At 41.2% G+C, this 18167-nt stretch overlaps 1 protein-coding gene across 6 annotated transcripts in view; it reads left to right on the top strand.

Moving 5' to 3' along the window:
* LOC147024670 (uncharacterized) overlaps nt 1-18167 on the top strand; it is a 114182-nt gene that overhangs the window by 82048 nt on the left and 13967 nt on the right. For 5 of the 6 annotated variants that reach the window (XM_085884799.1, XM_085884800.1, XM_085884796.1 and 2 more), the window contains 4 exons: nt 4423-4540; nt 4660-4735; nt 4931-5039; nt 7603-7755. In XM_085884799.1, coding sequence (XP_085740925.1) covers nt 4423-4540; nt 4660-4735; nt 4931-5039; nt 7603-7755 — 456 coding nt within the window. Of the gene's footprint in view, nt 1-4422; nt 4541-4659; nt 4736-4930; nt 5062-7602; nt 7756-18167 lie in introns of all 6 variants that reach the window. The other variant, XR_015059137.1, reaches the window with a different exon arrangement.

Below are 18167 nucleotides of genomic sequence, written 5' to 3'. Positions count from 1 at the left end.
ATATATATATATATATATATATATATATATATATATATATATATATATATATATATATATATATATATATATATATATATATATATATATATATATATATATATATATATATATATATATATATATATATATATATATATATATATATATATATATATATATATATATATGTATATATGTGTATATATATATATATATGTATATATATATATATATATATATATATATATATACACACATAAATACATATATCATGCAAATGCCAAACCAGCAACCACTAAACAAGAATAATTTGAACTGGGACAACAGTTCAGGTGTAGGACTCACACATCAAAGTGATACGGTGCTTGACGTATGCATGTGCTACAACGTGGTTGTGGCTGCTCATTGCGAGCATAATGTCCAGACTCCAGAGGGTAGATCAAACCTGACCCTCATAGGTGATTGAACGTATAAGTAACCAATTGGCAGCAAACACTCGGCAATGTCCAAACGCACGCCAAGTACAACCTGAGCCGGGGAGCAGCCAATGTCCCGAGGAGTGTTGCGCCTTTCCAAAAGTCCTCTGCAAAACTCACTGTTGTTGAGTATGCCATGGTGTATCATCTTAGCTACCAAGGTTTTTATCGTTCCCTTTATGGCGGCCTCAGCATGTCTACTGGAACATGATAGATGCAGCATGGACATGATATGGTGGACTCCCTACCACCCATGAAATTTTTGGATCTTGTACGAGGCAAACTGGGGATCCCCTTCAGAGCGGAAACGAATGGGGACCCTGAGATCCACAAAGAAGGACCACATTGCCCTGATGATGTCTGAGTATGCACAAACAAATACACACATGGCCAACTGGACAAATGGTCAACATAGTCCAAGTACGACTTTCTGGCATGTGAGAATAGATCAGCAGATGTATTCTCGAACACATTTTCTGGAGGAGGGTTGCGCATGAGCGGCTCCTTCTGCTGGCTAGCTTTACGCTCTTGACAAACACCGCATGAGTGCGTTATGTTGACTATATCATTACTGATGTGAGGCCAGAACACGGTTTGTCGATCTTGATGCTTTGTCTGCTCTGATCCTTGGTGCGAAGCTTGAAGCTGGTCAAGCACACCCAAGCATGCATGCTTCCTGTGGTATCATAATGCGGTGACCATACAACAGATGATCTTCTCCCACAGACAACTGATCGCGCATTCTGAAGTACTACTTTCATTGACAGTCACAATCGGCATGATTCAATGTGAATCCACTGCGGATTGTGTCGAATAGAAGATGATACTCAATGCCGCAGTGCATGTTCTCCCGCAGAATGTCCAGGATGGGATCACATATCGGATGCTTGTCAACGACGCTCGTCACAGCCAATGTAATGACTTGTTGCATGTCACATTGGACAACTGCGGTCTTCTCGTCTTTCTTTAGTGAGACATCCATATGATGATGTGAGAACGCATCGGGTATAGTGTGATCAGATCCCTTCCGCCAGATGGTGGTGAACACGTAGGGGGTCATTTTCTCAATGATACGCTGCAACTGAGGGTTCTCAATAATATCAAAAGTGTAGGTGTTGAAGATAGGAACCAATGACCTGTGATCAATCACAAGATCAAAATTAGTCAGACCGAGGAGATACCGTCTGCATTTGGATGCGGACCAACTCCCAATGCCTCAAATTCAATCATAGCATACCAAGAGTTGACATCACTTCAGTAGCATGAACATCACATAAGTTTCCATGAATCCTCATGTCGTAACAATCCGTATCCAAGTCCGTTGAACCAAGACGCATCCGTCTAGACTCTAGCACATCATAGGCAGCCGAGGGTCAAAATGTGCCAAAACAGCCAGTGACATAAGTGCACGTTTCATGGTGTGAAACGCTCCATCATGATCTGGCGCCCACTCGAATATTGATCCCTTCTTCAACAGACTTCGCAGAGGATCTGATGTTGATGCGACTGATAGTGAAACTATCTGGCTGGTGCACAAGTCCCAAAAATGAATGTGCGCACCTTCTCAGGATCGGAAGCAATGCCGTCCCAGCTAAGAACGTATCCACAAAACTTCACACTTTCCTGGGCGAATGAAAATTTATGCAAGTTGAGTGTAATGTGATGTTTGTGACACTGCAGAAGTACCTCTCGTACATCGTTCAAGCATCCAGCAATTGGATCACTGTACGTCAGCATATCCTCCACCACTTTCACATTATGGTCAAGTCCTTCCAGCACAATGTCACCCCTGGAACAGTACTCATCCCCACTGACGTTTAGACCCATCAGTGCACGGAGATATTTCTACTGTCTCCATGGTGTCATAAATACAATGAGAAGCTTACAATCAGGTGACAAAGGACCCTGCCAGTAGCCTTTCATGGCATCGTAGCAAGTAATGTACTTGCTGGAACCCTAGATGTGCGAGACTGCATTTGCTGGGGTGATCAAGGGATGCAAGGACCGCTTGATGATGCAGTTCAGCATTCGGAGATCAGTATACACCTGCACACCCTCTTGTGGCTTCGGAGAGACTAAAAGTGGGTTACACCATTCTGATGGTTCACTGCCCATCAGCACAATGATCCCCTTGAGCACCATGTCATCGAGTTCTGCCTTAACTGTATCCCTCCAAGCCAAGGGCAGAGGACGCACTTTTCTCACTTGGAATAGGATAGCACCCTCCTGTAAATTAATCTGCATCTCCCCGCACGTCATGGGATGGATACCACCGTCGGTGGCAAACACGTCGGCAAGCTTGGTCATCAAATCGTCATGAATTTTACCCAGTTGTTCACGACTCGGCATGATGCTGCAACCAGGACTATGTGCCAACCAGCTGGTGTTGAACCATGCATGGTATGACTGGGAACTACATTGGAACTGTGGTTTCCGACACACGCGAGCACAAACTTCAGGACGAGTACGTACTTCCTCAATACGAACCTTATATGTTGCTCGACCTGCAAGGCCAGTATGTCCTTCATGACTGCCGACACTGAGAAAATATCCTCCCATGGGGCCTCTTCTGGCTCCACTTGATGCGGCTTCTTCATGCCGGCCATACTGTCGGCATGGAAAATGAGAGCAAGGTGACAGAGGGTGTGAAGTGACAGTGAGGCAGTGAGGCAATAGAGAAGGATATCCATGCAAATCCTGCAAGTAAGATGGTTGTGCGAGTTAGGGTCAATGGGGGTAGAAATGATCATGGGTAAGGATGTTCTTTCCAAGTATGCCTTCACATATCTGTGACAGTCCTGCCTATTATAAGTGGTCGGTTGAGTGGGGTTTAATGAATCCTTTGTCTGGAATCTTCAATGGTCTTCATGAAAACTGGTTGTGTTTTTTTTTGGAACAACACCTGTGCTTTTATACAAGATCAAGATCAAGACCAAACGCAAACCAACTACACCCTTATCCATACATCTACCAGTAGATCAAATAAATACATGTCAGACAGAAAAAGAACAGGAATAGATAGAATGCTGACCAAGTAGAAATTCAACACACAGAGCTTGAAAAGAATGAGAAAGCATTTCGTAAGAATTTGAACATTTGGAATCAAGATTAAAGTGACATTATTATGAAATTATTCATTAATTAACAGCGGTGAGGGAAAGGAGTGATAGTCCTGAATTGTATCCTTCGAAGAGAGAATGTTTTGATAATGAGATTTAAAATGAACAATATAATAATTTTCCCTGCGAATAGTACATGATGAATTGACTGACAGGATAGCTCAAAGTTTTCTTGCCTTTGAGCTGTCTAATTTGGGTTTGATTTCACATTAAATATGATCTGACTACAAGATTTCACGTTGATTATTATCGGCGGCACCTTGGGCAATTTCCAAACATTCCTGCCTTAACCTACAGGGGGCACTGCACCGGTTGTACAGTGGCACTCCCAAGAAAATATGCTGCCAGTGTTCCTGTAATTCAAAATGGCAGCCAAAGTACATCGAAATTCAAGGATTTTGGGGACCTTTAAGCCTTAAGATGGCCTGGGTATTGATGGAGGGGGAGGATGCCATGAACAAACTTGATTTCCACCACACCATATATCATTTTAGCCTCGTTTAGTCACAATCCCATCAGCAGTGTCAGAGAAGAAGTTGTAAATGTTTACGGATGAACGGGCGGACTGACGGACAGATGACATGCCATCCCATAAGCTCACCTGAACTATGTTCCAGGTGAGCTAATCATACAACAACATATTATACAACATATTATCTCATAATACGACAACATATATAAAAATCTTGAGAAGTTCCACTCATTAGAAGCCTCAAAATCTGTATTTGGACTCAGCATGTGAGGATGGAATTACATCATCGATGTTGGAACAGCTCCACAGTACTCAACAATTCGTAAAAAGCATCATAACATCCTGAACAATGTGGTTATGGTGTATTTTACAGCCCGGACGTCATCTCTGCTGGACCCCGCAGCACTGTTTGAAGGTCTCCGTGTGCTGATACCGATGCCAGACCAGCTGCTTTACGCTGGACGCATTCAAAGCTTGCAACCTCCAGATGTGTATGCCTTCACATTTCATCCAAAATTTTTGTCTTTTTTTTTTCTCTTTCTTCGCTTTCCAACGAGGCTTTCCCTCTTGATTTAATTGGTGCTACTGAATCTGCACATTGTCTCCCCAGTTACGGTGTGGTGATCGATAGTGAGAGAGGTCACCGACCTCGCATATACTCCAGAGAGCAGCTGCTGCAGGAGGCTGTACGTTCTATTCTGTCCTCAATCATGTAGCCAGTACAAGCATTTCACTCCATGTGCTATGTTTTTATGTACCTTTCCCATTTATGTCCTTTCAGCTCAATAATCCATTCACTGCATGTCACTCATATATTTCATCCATTAATCCTTACCGTCAGACCGTGCATATCAACATTTTTTTTTATCTCTCTTCTGCAGGTGAGAGATGTCCAACCAAAATCGATTCGAGAGGTTATGCCTGGAACACGGGTCTGCGCCTTTTGGAGTCAGCAGTATCATTCCTTGTACCCAGGCACAACTGTGAGAGGTGCGGAGAAGAAGGACATAAGGTTGTGTAGTGGAGTCTCATTGTAATGAACGGGTACGAAGGGCATTCAAAATGTTTGGATAAACAATATCACATATCGCAGAATCGTCTGAGACACACAAATTATTTTTGTTTCTTCATTATTATGTCCCTTGACTTCATGGCGCTTGCTTCTTTTGTCCTTCAAACTGTCCATACCAGTAAAAGTAAAACTTAATTTTTTGGATTGCTCCTTCGGCCACGCCTTGGTTGCTGTAGTTATTTCCTTGCCATCGGCAAATTGGCTGCCATGCAGGTGAAACATAAAATTTCAAAACTGATCATAGTCATCGGGGTTGGTCTTGGCTTCATTAGGGTGAGAAAGTTGCTCAAAGGCACAGTTACGAATATTTGTCTCTGTAAAACCTTTCTTGTGCACAAGTGGATTATTGTTAAGTCGGAGCACACTTATGGTCAACACCCTCAGTATTTGGCCTTGTTGGCTCTCTGCAACTTTTTCATTAGTCTGGCATAATGCTCCGTTCTTATTGTAGTTTTGTGAGACATATAGTCAATCAGCAGGACGGCACTGGAATCACAGCAAATTGAGGCCATGATCTTGCTGAATCAGGGTTGGGTGCAAAATTGCTTTGGTGGAGGTCGTCCTTGTGCTATCATTTGTCTTCCCAGACCATCCATGCGCTGTGATGAAACACCATTGTGAAGATGGAAGCATATAATCTTTACTGACTGGATAGCATTGGATTTATTAAAACTTGTAAACAACTTTCAAGTAACATACTTATATTTCATGATATCTCAGTATTTTAGGTGTCAGTTCTCAGTAGTTTGTTTATGGAGCAGTTTTTCAGCTTGGAGCTTGTGGTTGGGGTATTTGGATCCCAAACTAGAGTTCATCTCTCGACCTGCAAGGAGGCTTAATCAGTTCATCTGCCAACCCCTCCCCCCTCCTTTCCCCGACCCCAATCTTTTAGACTGTTTATATTTGTAAATACTACTCAATGCCTGATGGAGTTTCAGGAATTGAATCTAATGGGAATCGGGGTGAAGTTGAATGATTGAATAATTTTGTGTTCCGGGGCTTGGGAGGCAAAGTTAAGAAAATGGAAATTAAGAGAAAAGAAGGGAGGACAAGAAAATGAAAGGAGGGTAGGAGAATGTGGGAGGATGGTTACTGAAGAGAAAGCGTGGGAGAAGTTAGGGCTTTAAGAAGAAGGAAGGGTTGTGTTTGAAGGGGAAGGACAGGGGGGAGTCATGAAAAATGTATCTTTTTTTGCATATGTTATGCAGTATTAGTATGGTTTATATGGTCATTTCATAGCCTTTCTGCTAAGATTGAAAATCCTCAGTGCCATTTTGCTGATGACTCACCCTGTGCAGAACAATGCCCCTTACATCTGACAAGCAGGCTGCTGTGGCATATCTGCCTGAAATTAAAAAAATAAAAATACATCAGTCGCTGGTCATTTACGCTGGAATATGTTTTCTCATTGCACGAAACTCCCATGTTCCCACTCTGTCCCACCACAAATATTGGCTGGTGGGTGATTTCCTAAATCTTCTCCTGTGTGGACAAACCATGGGAGAGGTAGGCCTCATTATCAACCATAACCTCTATTGAACAGACCACATCTCCAAGCTGGCCTTGAAGGATCGTCGACGCCTTGGTATTCTCTGGAGAGCCATCATTTCTTGGCCATCCACAGTTCATTTTAATGTACAAGCTTTTCATCAAAAATGCCTTGGAGTATGGCTTACCACTCGAGGCTGGTGCAGCTGCTTCCCATCTTTCTCCCCTGGCGCTGATGAAATACAAAGCTTTTCAAGTTATTACATTCTAGAGGCAGAACACTGAGCCCCAGGGTCTGTTTCTTACACTTTCCAGGCAGGTTAATGACTACCTGGTTGGTTAATGACTATTTTTCAGTTCTCTACTACATCTCTTCTGATGTTGCTTCACCCATATCCTCTCTTCCCATTGCCCATTCTCCCCCCACCCCCGCCCAAGTCATGTGTTTGTGCAAAAACGGACACCTCATTCCCCTCCCTCTATTCAATCTTGATGCTGATCATCATTACTTCATTCCACATTTTCTTGTCTGTGGAACTGATTTTCTTTCTTTTATGTTCTCCCATCCAGTTCTTGAAGACTGCTGCCAGTCAATGGCTTCTCCCACAAACCATTCCCAAATTATTTTACTCCCCTGTCCCTCCCTGCCCTTCCCCACAAACTTTTCTCCTTGCCATTCCTCTTCTCATACTGTACTGTACCTGTACATTTTTGGTGACCTGTTCCTCTTCATCTCTCAATCAATTTGTTTACCTGTAATCTTATGTCATTTAGTTTGTCCGTAAACCTCGATTTCTGGAGAAAAAGAGAAATGGACTGGTCCAGGGGTATGTTCATCATGCTATGCTTACTACGAATAGAAATGCACAATTGCAAGTGGTAATGCTTGCTTATTATATTTTTCAACAAACCTTTTGGACTAATGATACTTACCACTCTCAGATCTTATAACATCTTCCATTTTTTCCCCCCACTTTTATCTTTGGCGAGCAGGAGGAGGAAGTTCAGGCTCTGAGGATTGGGAAAGTGAAGGTGATGGGGAAGACGATGGGCAAAGTGTTGTGACCGTGGAGTTTGACGATGGAGACACAGGGCGCATTCTGCTCGCCCATGTTCGTCTGCTTCCTCCAAACTACACGATCCACTGTAAGTACTTACAAATGGAAGTTATGGCTCAAAAGAGGCCAAATAATTAATATGGCGGGAATAAATAGAGGGAAGGGAAGACAGCGTGTGGGACATGAGGGAGAAGGGAGGGTAGGTGTCTAGAGGAAGGAAAATAAGGAAGAAAGGAAATACGATTAACAAAATGGGATTAACTAAACTGAGCTCTGCTCTCAGTCTTCTGATCTCCCTCAGCAACTCCAGGATGCATGTCTTCTTCCAATAACTTCCTCCTGGTTAAACATTCAAAATCCAAGCTGACTGCATACCTCAACCCTTTCATTCCTCGCTTCTCTTGTTGATTTAACTATAAAGTTCTGATGTTAATGATGGACAGGAAATGTTCAAAGAGAATCATCGCACACAAAGCAAAGCAAAGCCCCAGAATGCGCCGTACCCCGGCACTCTCCCTCTTTTTGAAACCACACGCCAGTGCTTCCGGTCCAACGGACACAAAGTAAAACAAGAAAAAGAGCATTCAGAGATTGCAGATCCTCGCCAGTACTTGTTTTGTGTGGTGTTTGTGTAGTTTTGTGGGTTTATTTTGTGTGGCATTTGTGTACTGGTGTGTTACATAATTAATAAGAGACAAAACTATAATGGCCACTTTATAACTGCTGGCAGTGATGACCGGGTACCAAGACATCCCGCTTTGACGCAACCCCGCTTTGATCGGCCACCTGCCCCGTGACGTTTTTTAAATTATTATTCATTTGAATTTCGAATGGGATTAAAATAAATTCAATTAAAATCAAATGGAAGGCCAAATAGGTACAGTCCTACATTGGAGTAATCAGAAGGAACCCGAACAAGCAAAAAGCAAAGAAATCATCAGGAGGAACCTGGATAGGATGCACATTTCAGCTGTTACTCCTCTACCCTGAAACCCATCCAGGCACAGCCAACTGAGCCTTATTTAAAAAAAAAAATTCAAAATAACTCAGATGAAAAATTAAATAATCCTGGCTGTCAGACCATGTGTCCGATCAAGTTGAAATTTAAAACATTTATTCCCCATCATTACTAGATCACAATTGTGAAGTTTTACGTCAATTAATTGAGTGGTTACAGAGAAAACATGATTTAATTTTTCTTCAATCCAATATGGCTGCCACTCCACATGACTTATGATGTCATTATTATCAATAAAACATTCTCCATGTTTTCCACTGAATTCTACATTCTACTGAATCCACCGCACTCTTATAGTTGCTCATATGGTGAAAATTTTGTCTCAATCCGATAAATGGTTGCAGATAAAAACACGAAAGTTCTGTGCGGATGAACAAACAAACAAGAAAAAGATGTCATGCAGAGCAAAATACTTGCAAATTCTACCCCCCTCTCCAGAAGTTGCCATGGATACATAAAATTGTCCATTTCATTAAGATTAAATTTTACAATCTTCATCAGAGCTCAGGTCAATCGGATGAAAATTTATTATTTTTCAGATTGATATTGATGATTTTAGAAGTTTGACCTTGAGTTGACTTTTGACCTTTCAATCTCAAAAATAGTTGCTTTCCAAATTCAGTAATGCACTATGCAATTGCTGTTTAATTTTCAAGTCAATCAGATGACAATTGATTTTTCAGATAGAAATTGATGATATAAGAAGTTCGATCTTGAGTTGACCTTTGACATTTTGATCTCAAAAATAGTTGGTTTCCTAATTCAGTGACACAATATGCAAATCCTGTTCAATTTCAAGTCAATCAGATGAAAAATGATGATTTTATAAATTCGACCTCAAGATGACCTTTCAACTTTGACCTCAAAATCAATAGGCTTCTCAGTTGAGACCACCTCTACAAGTTGGTGAAGTTTCATGAAGATCGGTTTTAGATTGTGTCCTGCAGGCGATAAACAGACAAACAGACAGAATAACAAGCCGGTAGGCGGACATGGGTAGTCGACTACCCAATAGAACCTGACGCGATGGGCACCTTTGATGGGGAATGACCTGAGGATTAAGCACAAGAAAATTCATGATTCAAGCTTCAAAGGTTAATGCTGCAGATTGTTTTTTCGTTAAAATACCCCCACATTTAGAGGTTTTTCGGCCATTGCTAGGCAACGGAGGGGTCCATAGCAATGGTTCTTTCTCACACATAACTAGGACATACCATGAACCTACCATACCAGTTTCATGCATATCTGACTCATAGTCTCTGAGATATAACAAACTTGGTTTTTTTTATTGTTTTCGACCAGGGTTCATTCAAAGTCTATCTTCTCCGACAGTTTTCATAGGATCCGGCTGGAAATTTTTGACAATATGGCTGAATGTACTACCCACAGTCGCTCATGGCCCGATTTTTGATTTTCAAAAAAATATTTTTTTTATGATTTTTCAAAAATTTCAAAGTCCCGTAGCGAGGCAACGGTGGTGTCCATATCAACGGTTCTCATTTGCACACAACTAGGTCATGGTATGAACCTACCAACCAAGTTTAATCGAAATCGCCATTGTATTTACTGAAATCGCCATTTTAAATACTGATAATAAGGAAGAAACAAATCTCAAAAAAAAAAAAATTAGAAATTTTTTTTTCGACTCGATCGACTCCCCAACAAACATATCGTCGGAATTTTTTTTTTTTTATTTTTTTGAAATTTGTTCTACCCTTATCAGTATTTAAAATGGCGATTTCAGTTAATACAATGGCGATTTCGATGAAACTTGGTTGGTAGGTTCATACCATGTAGGAAAGTTTTCATAGGATCCGGCTGGAAAATTTTGACAATATGGCTGAATCTACTGCCCACAGTCGCTCATGGCCCGATTTTTGATTTTCGAAAAAATAAATATTTTATGATTTTTTTAAAATTTCAAAGTCCCGTTGCGAGGCAACGGTGGTGTCCATAGCAACGGTTCTCATTTGCACACAACTAGGTCATTGTATGAACCTACCAACCAAGTTTCATCGAAATCGCCATTGTATTAACTGAAATCGCCATTTTAAATACTGATAATAAGGAAAGAACAAATCTCAAAAAAAAAAAAAATTGAAATTTTTCTTTTTTTCGCCTGGATCGACTTCCCAACAAACATATCGACAGAAATACTGATAATAATGGTAGATCAAAAAGAAAATTCGAATATTTTTTTTTGACTGGATCTACAACCCAACAAAATTGACTGATCAATATATTTGAAAAATCTTTGATTTTGCAAATAAAAAACAAACAAACAAGAAGAACACAATGTCAGGCAGAGCACGATATTTGCAAAATCCAGAAAACAAATTTGACCTCAAAAATAATTGGAGGTTGAATTCAATTACCAAAAAAACAACTCCTCTTTAAATTTCAAGTGAATCGGATGAAAATTGACAATTTTAGAAACTTGGCCTATGTTGACCGAATAAATAATTGGCTGGTTTAATTCAGTCACCTGAAATTTGAATCCTCTTCAAATTTGAAGTCAATCGGATTAAAATTCAGGATTTTATAAATACCACTTTCATTTTTGACCTTGGGCCAACGTTGACCTTAAAAATAATTGGCTGGTTGAATTCACTGACCTGAAATATAAATTCTCTTCAAATTTTAAGTGAATCGGATGAAAATTGAGGATTTTAGAAACACCACCTTAGTTGTTGACCTTTGGCCGATGTTGACCTTTTTGTCGATGTTGACCTCAAAAATAATTAGCTGGTTGTATTCAGTGACCTGAAATAGAAATCCTCTTCAAATTTCAAGTCACTCGGATGAAAATTGAGGATTTTAGAAATTCCACCCAAGTTGTTGACCTTTGGCCTATGTTGACCTTTTGACCTCAAAAACAATGAGCTTCTTCCTTTTGATAAACTCCACCATTTGGTGAAGTTTTGTGAAGATCGGTTTAAAATTTTGACCTGAAGGCAACAGACAGACAGACAGACAGAAAAACAGACAGAATAACAAAATCGACTGACCAATACACTTGAAAAATTTTCGATTTTGCAAGTAACAAGAAAAATGCACGGCACTTGCAAAATCCACCCCCCCCCCCTTTCAAAGGTTGCCGTGGATACATGAAATTGTCCATTTCATTGAGATTAAAATTGACAATCTTAATCAAAGTTCAGTTCAATCCGATGAAAATTGATTATTTTTCAGATTGACATTGATGATTTTAGAAGTTTGACTTTGAGATGAACTTTGACCTTTTGACCTCAAAAATAGTTGGCTTCCAAATTTCGTGATGCAATGTGTAAATCTTGTTCTAATTTCAAGTCAATCAGATGAAAAAAATGACGATGTTAAAAATTTGACATCAAGATAACCTTTGACCTTTGACCTCAAAATAAATGGGCTTCTCAGTTGAGACCACCTCCGCTACTTGGTTAAGTTTCGTGAAGATTGGTAGGAATTTGTGATCTGTAGACGATAAACAGACAGACAGACAGACAGACAGACAGACAAGCCGGTAGGCGGACATGGTTTGTCTCCTACCCAATAGAACCTGACGTGATGGGCCCGTTCGATGAGGAATGACCTGAGGATTAAGCACAAAAAATTCATGATTCGAGCTTCAAGGGTTAATGCTGCAGATTGTTTTTTCGTTAAAATACCCCCACATTTAGAGGTTTTTCGGCCGTTGCTTGGCAACGGTTCTTTCTCACACATAACTAGGACATACCATGAACCCACCATACCAGTTTCATGTATATCTGACTCAGTCTCTGAGATATAACGAACTTGGTTTTTTTTATTGGTTTCGACCAGGGTTCATTCAAAGTCTGTCTTCTCCGACAATTTTCATGGGATCCGGCTGGAAGTTTTTGATAATATGGCTGAATGTACTGCCCACAGTCGCTCATGGCCTGATTATTGATTTTCAAAAAAAGAATTTTTTTTTATGATTTTTCAAAAATTTCAAAGTCCCGTTGCTGAGCAACGGTGGTGTCCATAGCAACGGTTCTCATTTGCACACAACTAGGTCATGGTATGAACCTCTCAACCAAGTTTCATCGAAATCGCCATTGTTTAACTGAAATCGCTATTTTAAATACTGATAATAAGGGTAGATCAAATAATAAAAAAACATTTTTTGAATTTTTTTTTTTTCGACTGGATCGACTACCCAACAAACATATCGACGGAAATACTGATAAGGGTAGATCAAAAAAAATTTTTTCGACTGGATCGACTACCCAACAGACAGACAAGCCGGTAGGTGGACAATCCAGACATGGGAAGTCAACGACCCAATAAAACCTGATGCGATGGGCCCGTTCGATGGGGAATGACCTGAGGATTCAGCACAAGAAAATTCATGATTCCAGCTTCAAGGGTTCATGATGCAGATTGTTTTTTCGTTAAAATACCCCTACGTTTGGAGGTTTTTCGGCCGTTGCTAGGCAACGGAGGGGTCCATAGCAACGGTTCTTTCTCACACATAACTTGGACATACCATGAGCCCCCCATACCAGTTTTCTGTATATCTGACTCATAGTCTCTGAGATATAACGAACTTGGTTTTTTTATTGTTTTCGACCAGGGTTCATTCAAAGTCTATATTCTCCGACAGTTTTCATTGGATCCGGCTGGAAATTTTTGACAATATGGCTGAATGTACTGCCCACAGTCGCTCATGGCCCGATTATTGATTTTCGAAAAAAATTTTTTTTTCGGACTTTTCAAAAATTTCAAAGTCCCATTGCTAGGAAACGGTGGTGTCCACAGCAACGGTTCTCATTTGCACACAACTTGGTCATGGTCTGAACCTACCAACCAAGTTTCATCGAAATCGCCATTGTATTAACGAAGCACTGGACCAAACAGACAGACGTACAGACATACATACATACAGACATACAGACATACAGACATACAGACAGACATACAAACATATCGACGGAAAAAGTGATAATAAGGGTAGATCAAAAAAATATATATATTTTTTTTCGACTATATCGACTACCCAAAAAACAAGCCGGTAGGCGGACATGGGTTGTCAACTACCCAATAGAACTTGATGCGATGGGCCCGTTCGATGGGGAATGACCTGATGATTAAGCACAAGAAAATTCATGATTCTTTCTTCAAGGGTTAATGCTGCAGATTGTTTTTTCGTTAAAATACCCCCACATTTAGAGGTTTTTCGGCCGCTGCTAGGCAACGGAGGGGTCCATAGCAACGGTTCTTTCTCACACATAACTAGGACATACCATGAACCTACCATACCAGTTTCATGTGTATCCGACTCATAGTCTCTGAGATATAACAAACTTCGTTTTTTTATTGTTTTCGACCAGGGTTCATTCAAAGTCTATCTTCTCCGACAGTTTTCATAGGATCCGGCTGGAAATTTTTGACAATATGGCTGAATGTACTGCGCACAGTCGCTCATGGCCCGATCTTTAATTTTCGAAAAAAAAAATTTGAGATTTTTTTGAAAATTTCAAAGGTCCGTTGCTCGGCAATGGATGGGTCCATAGCAACGGTTCTCATTTGCACACAACTCGGTCATGGTATGAACCTACCAACCAAGTTTCATCGAAATCGCTATTGTATTAACGGAGCACTGGACCGAACAGACATACATACAGACAGACAGACAGACAAACATATCGACGGAAATACTGATAATAAGGGTAGACTCGATCGACTACGCAACAGACATAACGACGGAAAACCTGACAATAAGGGTAGATAGATCGACTACCCAACAGACAGAATAACAAAATCGACTGACCAATATACAGTACTTGAAAAATCTTCGATTTTGCAAGTAACAAACAGACCCAAATGCAGTACCCTCTCCTTCTGCGAGTGTAAACAGCAAACTATTTTAATACCATTACAGTAACCGCCTTCTTGAGGATGTTCTTTCTCACTATTCCTACCAAGACTTCAAGCAAGCAGTGCACCTCCATCACTTGTCATCCTCAATTCTGTCCAATGACATTTGTTACCTCCATTAACGTTTCTGAATCCAACCATCTTTCTTGGTAGTTTCAGTGTTCCCTCTTCTCTTCCCTTTCCTCTTATCCTTTTCATTCATTCTCTTAATGTGTCCCACTGTCAGTTCCGTCTTACTCTTCCATGAGACTCACTCCTGTAATGAAAAAAAGAAGGAAGAGTCTACATATTCGACAAATGATGAGATGTATTCAGAGGTTTTGTTGATTATTTCATGACAAAATGCTGACATCCAACAAATATGCTGGCTTGAGAATGGTGCTAGTGGCAGCATACCCTTAATGTAGGGCTCAAGACCAGCCAATAACGACCTCCCATGATGTGTCAATGGAATGAATGTCTCTAAAAGGTCAATCATGTGTCTAAGCACCATAGAATTAATGATTACTGCAACCCTCCTTCTCATCCCCTGAATAAGCCACCAGCGATAATCCAAATGGAGTTGTTGCCATTCCTGGTGCAAAGCAACCTCCAACTGTGCCAGACTGCACAAGAGAGTTCATTTTCTCAATTCCACACCCAAGAATGTCCCAAATCTTCTCCATTGGATATAAATCAGGACTCCTTGCTGGCCAGGGCAATGTTGTGATGACAGTTGTTTCGCAAGAAGTCGGAAACTGCACGAGAACAGTGGGGTCTGGCATTGTCATCCATTAATACAGGTCTTGTGAGAAAGTGGCTGTCAGAATGTGGAACAACATGATCCAAAATGTCCCAATGGTACTTTTCACCTGTCAGGTTACCCTGTGCAATCACAAGGTCAAGTGTGCAATCGTAAGGGGCAGTCCCACATCATGAGTCTGCCACCAATTGTGATAGACTCTACAATGTTCCTGGGTGTGTAGGTTGTGTTCGGTTGCTGCCAAACCCGAGTTACACCATGTGTCGCATGCAGGAGAAATCAGCTCTCATCAGACCAATGGATCTTCTTCCAGGATGCGAGATTCCAGTGTGATGTGCTTGGCCTAATGCTAAGCAGTCTGCTTTATGAGAAGAGGGTGTCTTATCAGTCTGGGGCTTTGTAACCTGTTGCATGAAGCTGTTTCTGGGCAGTTATTGTGGATAACCTCTGAGACAGATTCCATTCATGCTCCAACTGTGCTTGTGGCAAAAAGAAACATGTCTGGCAAGTCTGATCAGAGCTGAATTTCCTTTGTTGGGTGACCCTGGGTCATTTACATTGAGGCTTCATAATTGATGTTTGTTGACCAATCTGCTGATAACAGTCTGATGGAAGACACTTTAACATCCAGTTTCACTGTAGAACACTCTCCACTGTTCAGATTGCTTTGTAAATGTACATACAGGATATAGTGCTTGGCTCCTGGAAAATGTCGCCATAGTTAAAATCACAATCATAGACACCAAGGGCCAATGGGAAAAGGGGGTTAGGTTCCTTGGCTTTTTTTTGTATAAACTGTCAAAGCTCACATGAGAGCTAACACACATAATGCACAACAAGGGGAGCAGGAGAGAAAAGGAGTGGGAGAGGGAAGGCAAAAAGTGTGGAACAGAGACATGAGGAGATCTGTGGAAGGGAGAGGGATGGGGCAGGGAACACGGGGTATACAAGATGGACACCACAAGGACTTTCAGGAAGGAAAGCAGGGAATTTGAAGGAAGTAGGTTTGGGGTGGATTAGCAGGGGTAGAAAAGATCATGGTTTTGGATGGGGGAAGATAAGAGATGGTGGTGAACAGTTGTTTTGAAGATCTGGAGGGAAGAGTGACATTGAAGAGAGTAGGAGTTTGTTCCAAAGGTGGGAAAAAAGAGGAATGAAAGGTGAACAGTGATTCTTGATTTTTGTAGTTTTACCAGAAGGGGGTTGCTCGCGGACCTTGAGCACCCTGCGGAAATATGGGGAATAACAGCGAAAAAAATAATATCTCAGACAGAGCAGGGGGTCGAGGCCAGAGAGGATATGGTAGAAGACAGAAAGACTACCGACCTGCCTGCGGTGAGAGAGTGAGAGGCCAAAAGACTCAGCATCATCACGGGCGATACCAATGATCCGAAATGCCTTAGTTTCCACAGCGTGAAGCCAAGAAAAGTGAGAGGTGAGGGGAGAGCAGTACTCCATCAGGCTGCAGATATATATGGATATATTGGCTGCTCTTAGAGCACCCTTATTCTGGACATTTCCATCTGTCTGTCTGTCTGTCCACGAAACTTTGGTCAAGCCTAGGGGCTAAACCACTCAACCGATTCCAATGAAATTTGGTAGGTAGGACCAATATTTCTGGGAATCGTGTGCTTTCGAATATGGGACCCTGGGCCCTAGCAATGGCCCTTTAAAGTGGTCAAAAATGGAAAAAAAAATCGAAGCTTCGAGTTCTGTGCGCAATCTATCCAGCTCCCTTCATGCCAATTTGCAGCCCTAACAAAAAATATTTGTAGGAGGAGATAGGTTTTTGGCGAGTACACGTCGAACATTTCAGAAACGGTTAATTGCGAATATCTCGAAGAGAAAGAGTCTGATTTTGATGAAACTTGGGTAAAATGTGTACAATGTGGTGAGCATGTACACAAAAATGAATGGTTGCTACGCACACCTCTGTTGCTTAGCAACAGCTAAAATACTTTATCGTACATCGTACACTTATTGTGGACTGTACAAAAAAATCAATACCTCCGAAATTGGACCTCCGAGGTACCTGTTTTTTTTTGTGCCCAAGGAGAATGTCTTACAGCATCATATAAAAAATAAAATCTTTAGCGAATAGATAAATGGAATTACCAGGGCTGCCATTTGTTAAAGTCTCTTTGGAAACATGGCTGAAATTTCACAAGGCGGGTTTCTGGGCGCAAACTAAGAGGGCTGCGATAATCATATTTATTGTACTAAATTTATTGATAGCATGTACATGAATATCGGCTCGTCGCGTCGGCCAGCTTTCCATCTAGAGCGAGCAGCCATGTCGTCTACCGGCTTGTATATATATGTGTGTGTGTGTGTGTGTGTGTGTATTTGTATGTATATGTATGTATGTGTGTGAATGCATGGCGTGGTGTGTGTGTGTGTGTGTGTGTGTGTGTGTGTGTGTGTGTGTGTGTGTGTGTGTGTGTGTGTGTGTGTGTGTGTGTGTGTGTGTGTGTGTTGTTATGTCTGGCTTCCTTCTTGGGACTACTGTACAGTAATTGGTCTTTATTTTGATTACCTTGAACCCCAGAGCTGATCTTTCCTGCTTGGAGAGGAAGGTACAAGGTGGCATCCTCTTCCAGAATAATCCCATCTCGTTTTTAGTTGGTTCCATGAGTTAGTTCCATAAAGCCTCGATTAGTTCCATGAGCTGCGGTTGGTAGTTTTTTGCAGCATCATGGTCGGCCGATGCTGCTTCCTCGACTAATTTTACATGATCGAGGCCAAATCCTCTTTTGAATTTCTCAAACCAGCCTGTGCTGGTGTGGAACGTGTGGGTAGTCATGGTTGAACTGGAGCCTTCGGATTGGTTTCCGCATTTCAGGAAGAACCACTTTTGATC

The sequence above is a fragment of the Eptatretus burgeri genome, chromosome 6, assembly GCF_056783735.1.
Source record: "Eptatretus burgeri isolate ZD-2024b chromosome 6, Ebu_testis_v1, whole genome shotgun sequence".
NCBI lineage: Eukaryota > Metazoa > Chordata > Myxini > Myxiniformes > Myxinidae > Eptatretus > Eptatretus burgeri.
The sequence above is the reverse complement of the archived record's forward strand: the minus strand, read 5'-3'. Positions and strand labels throughout refer to the sequence as shown.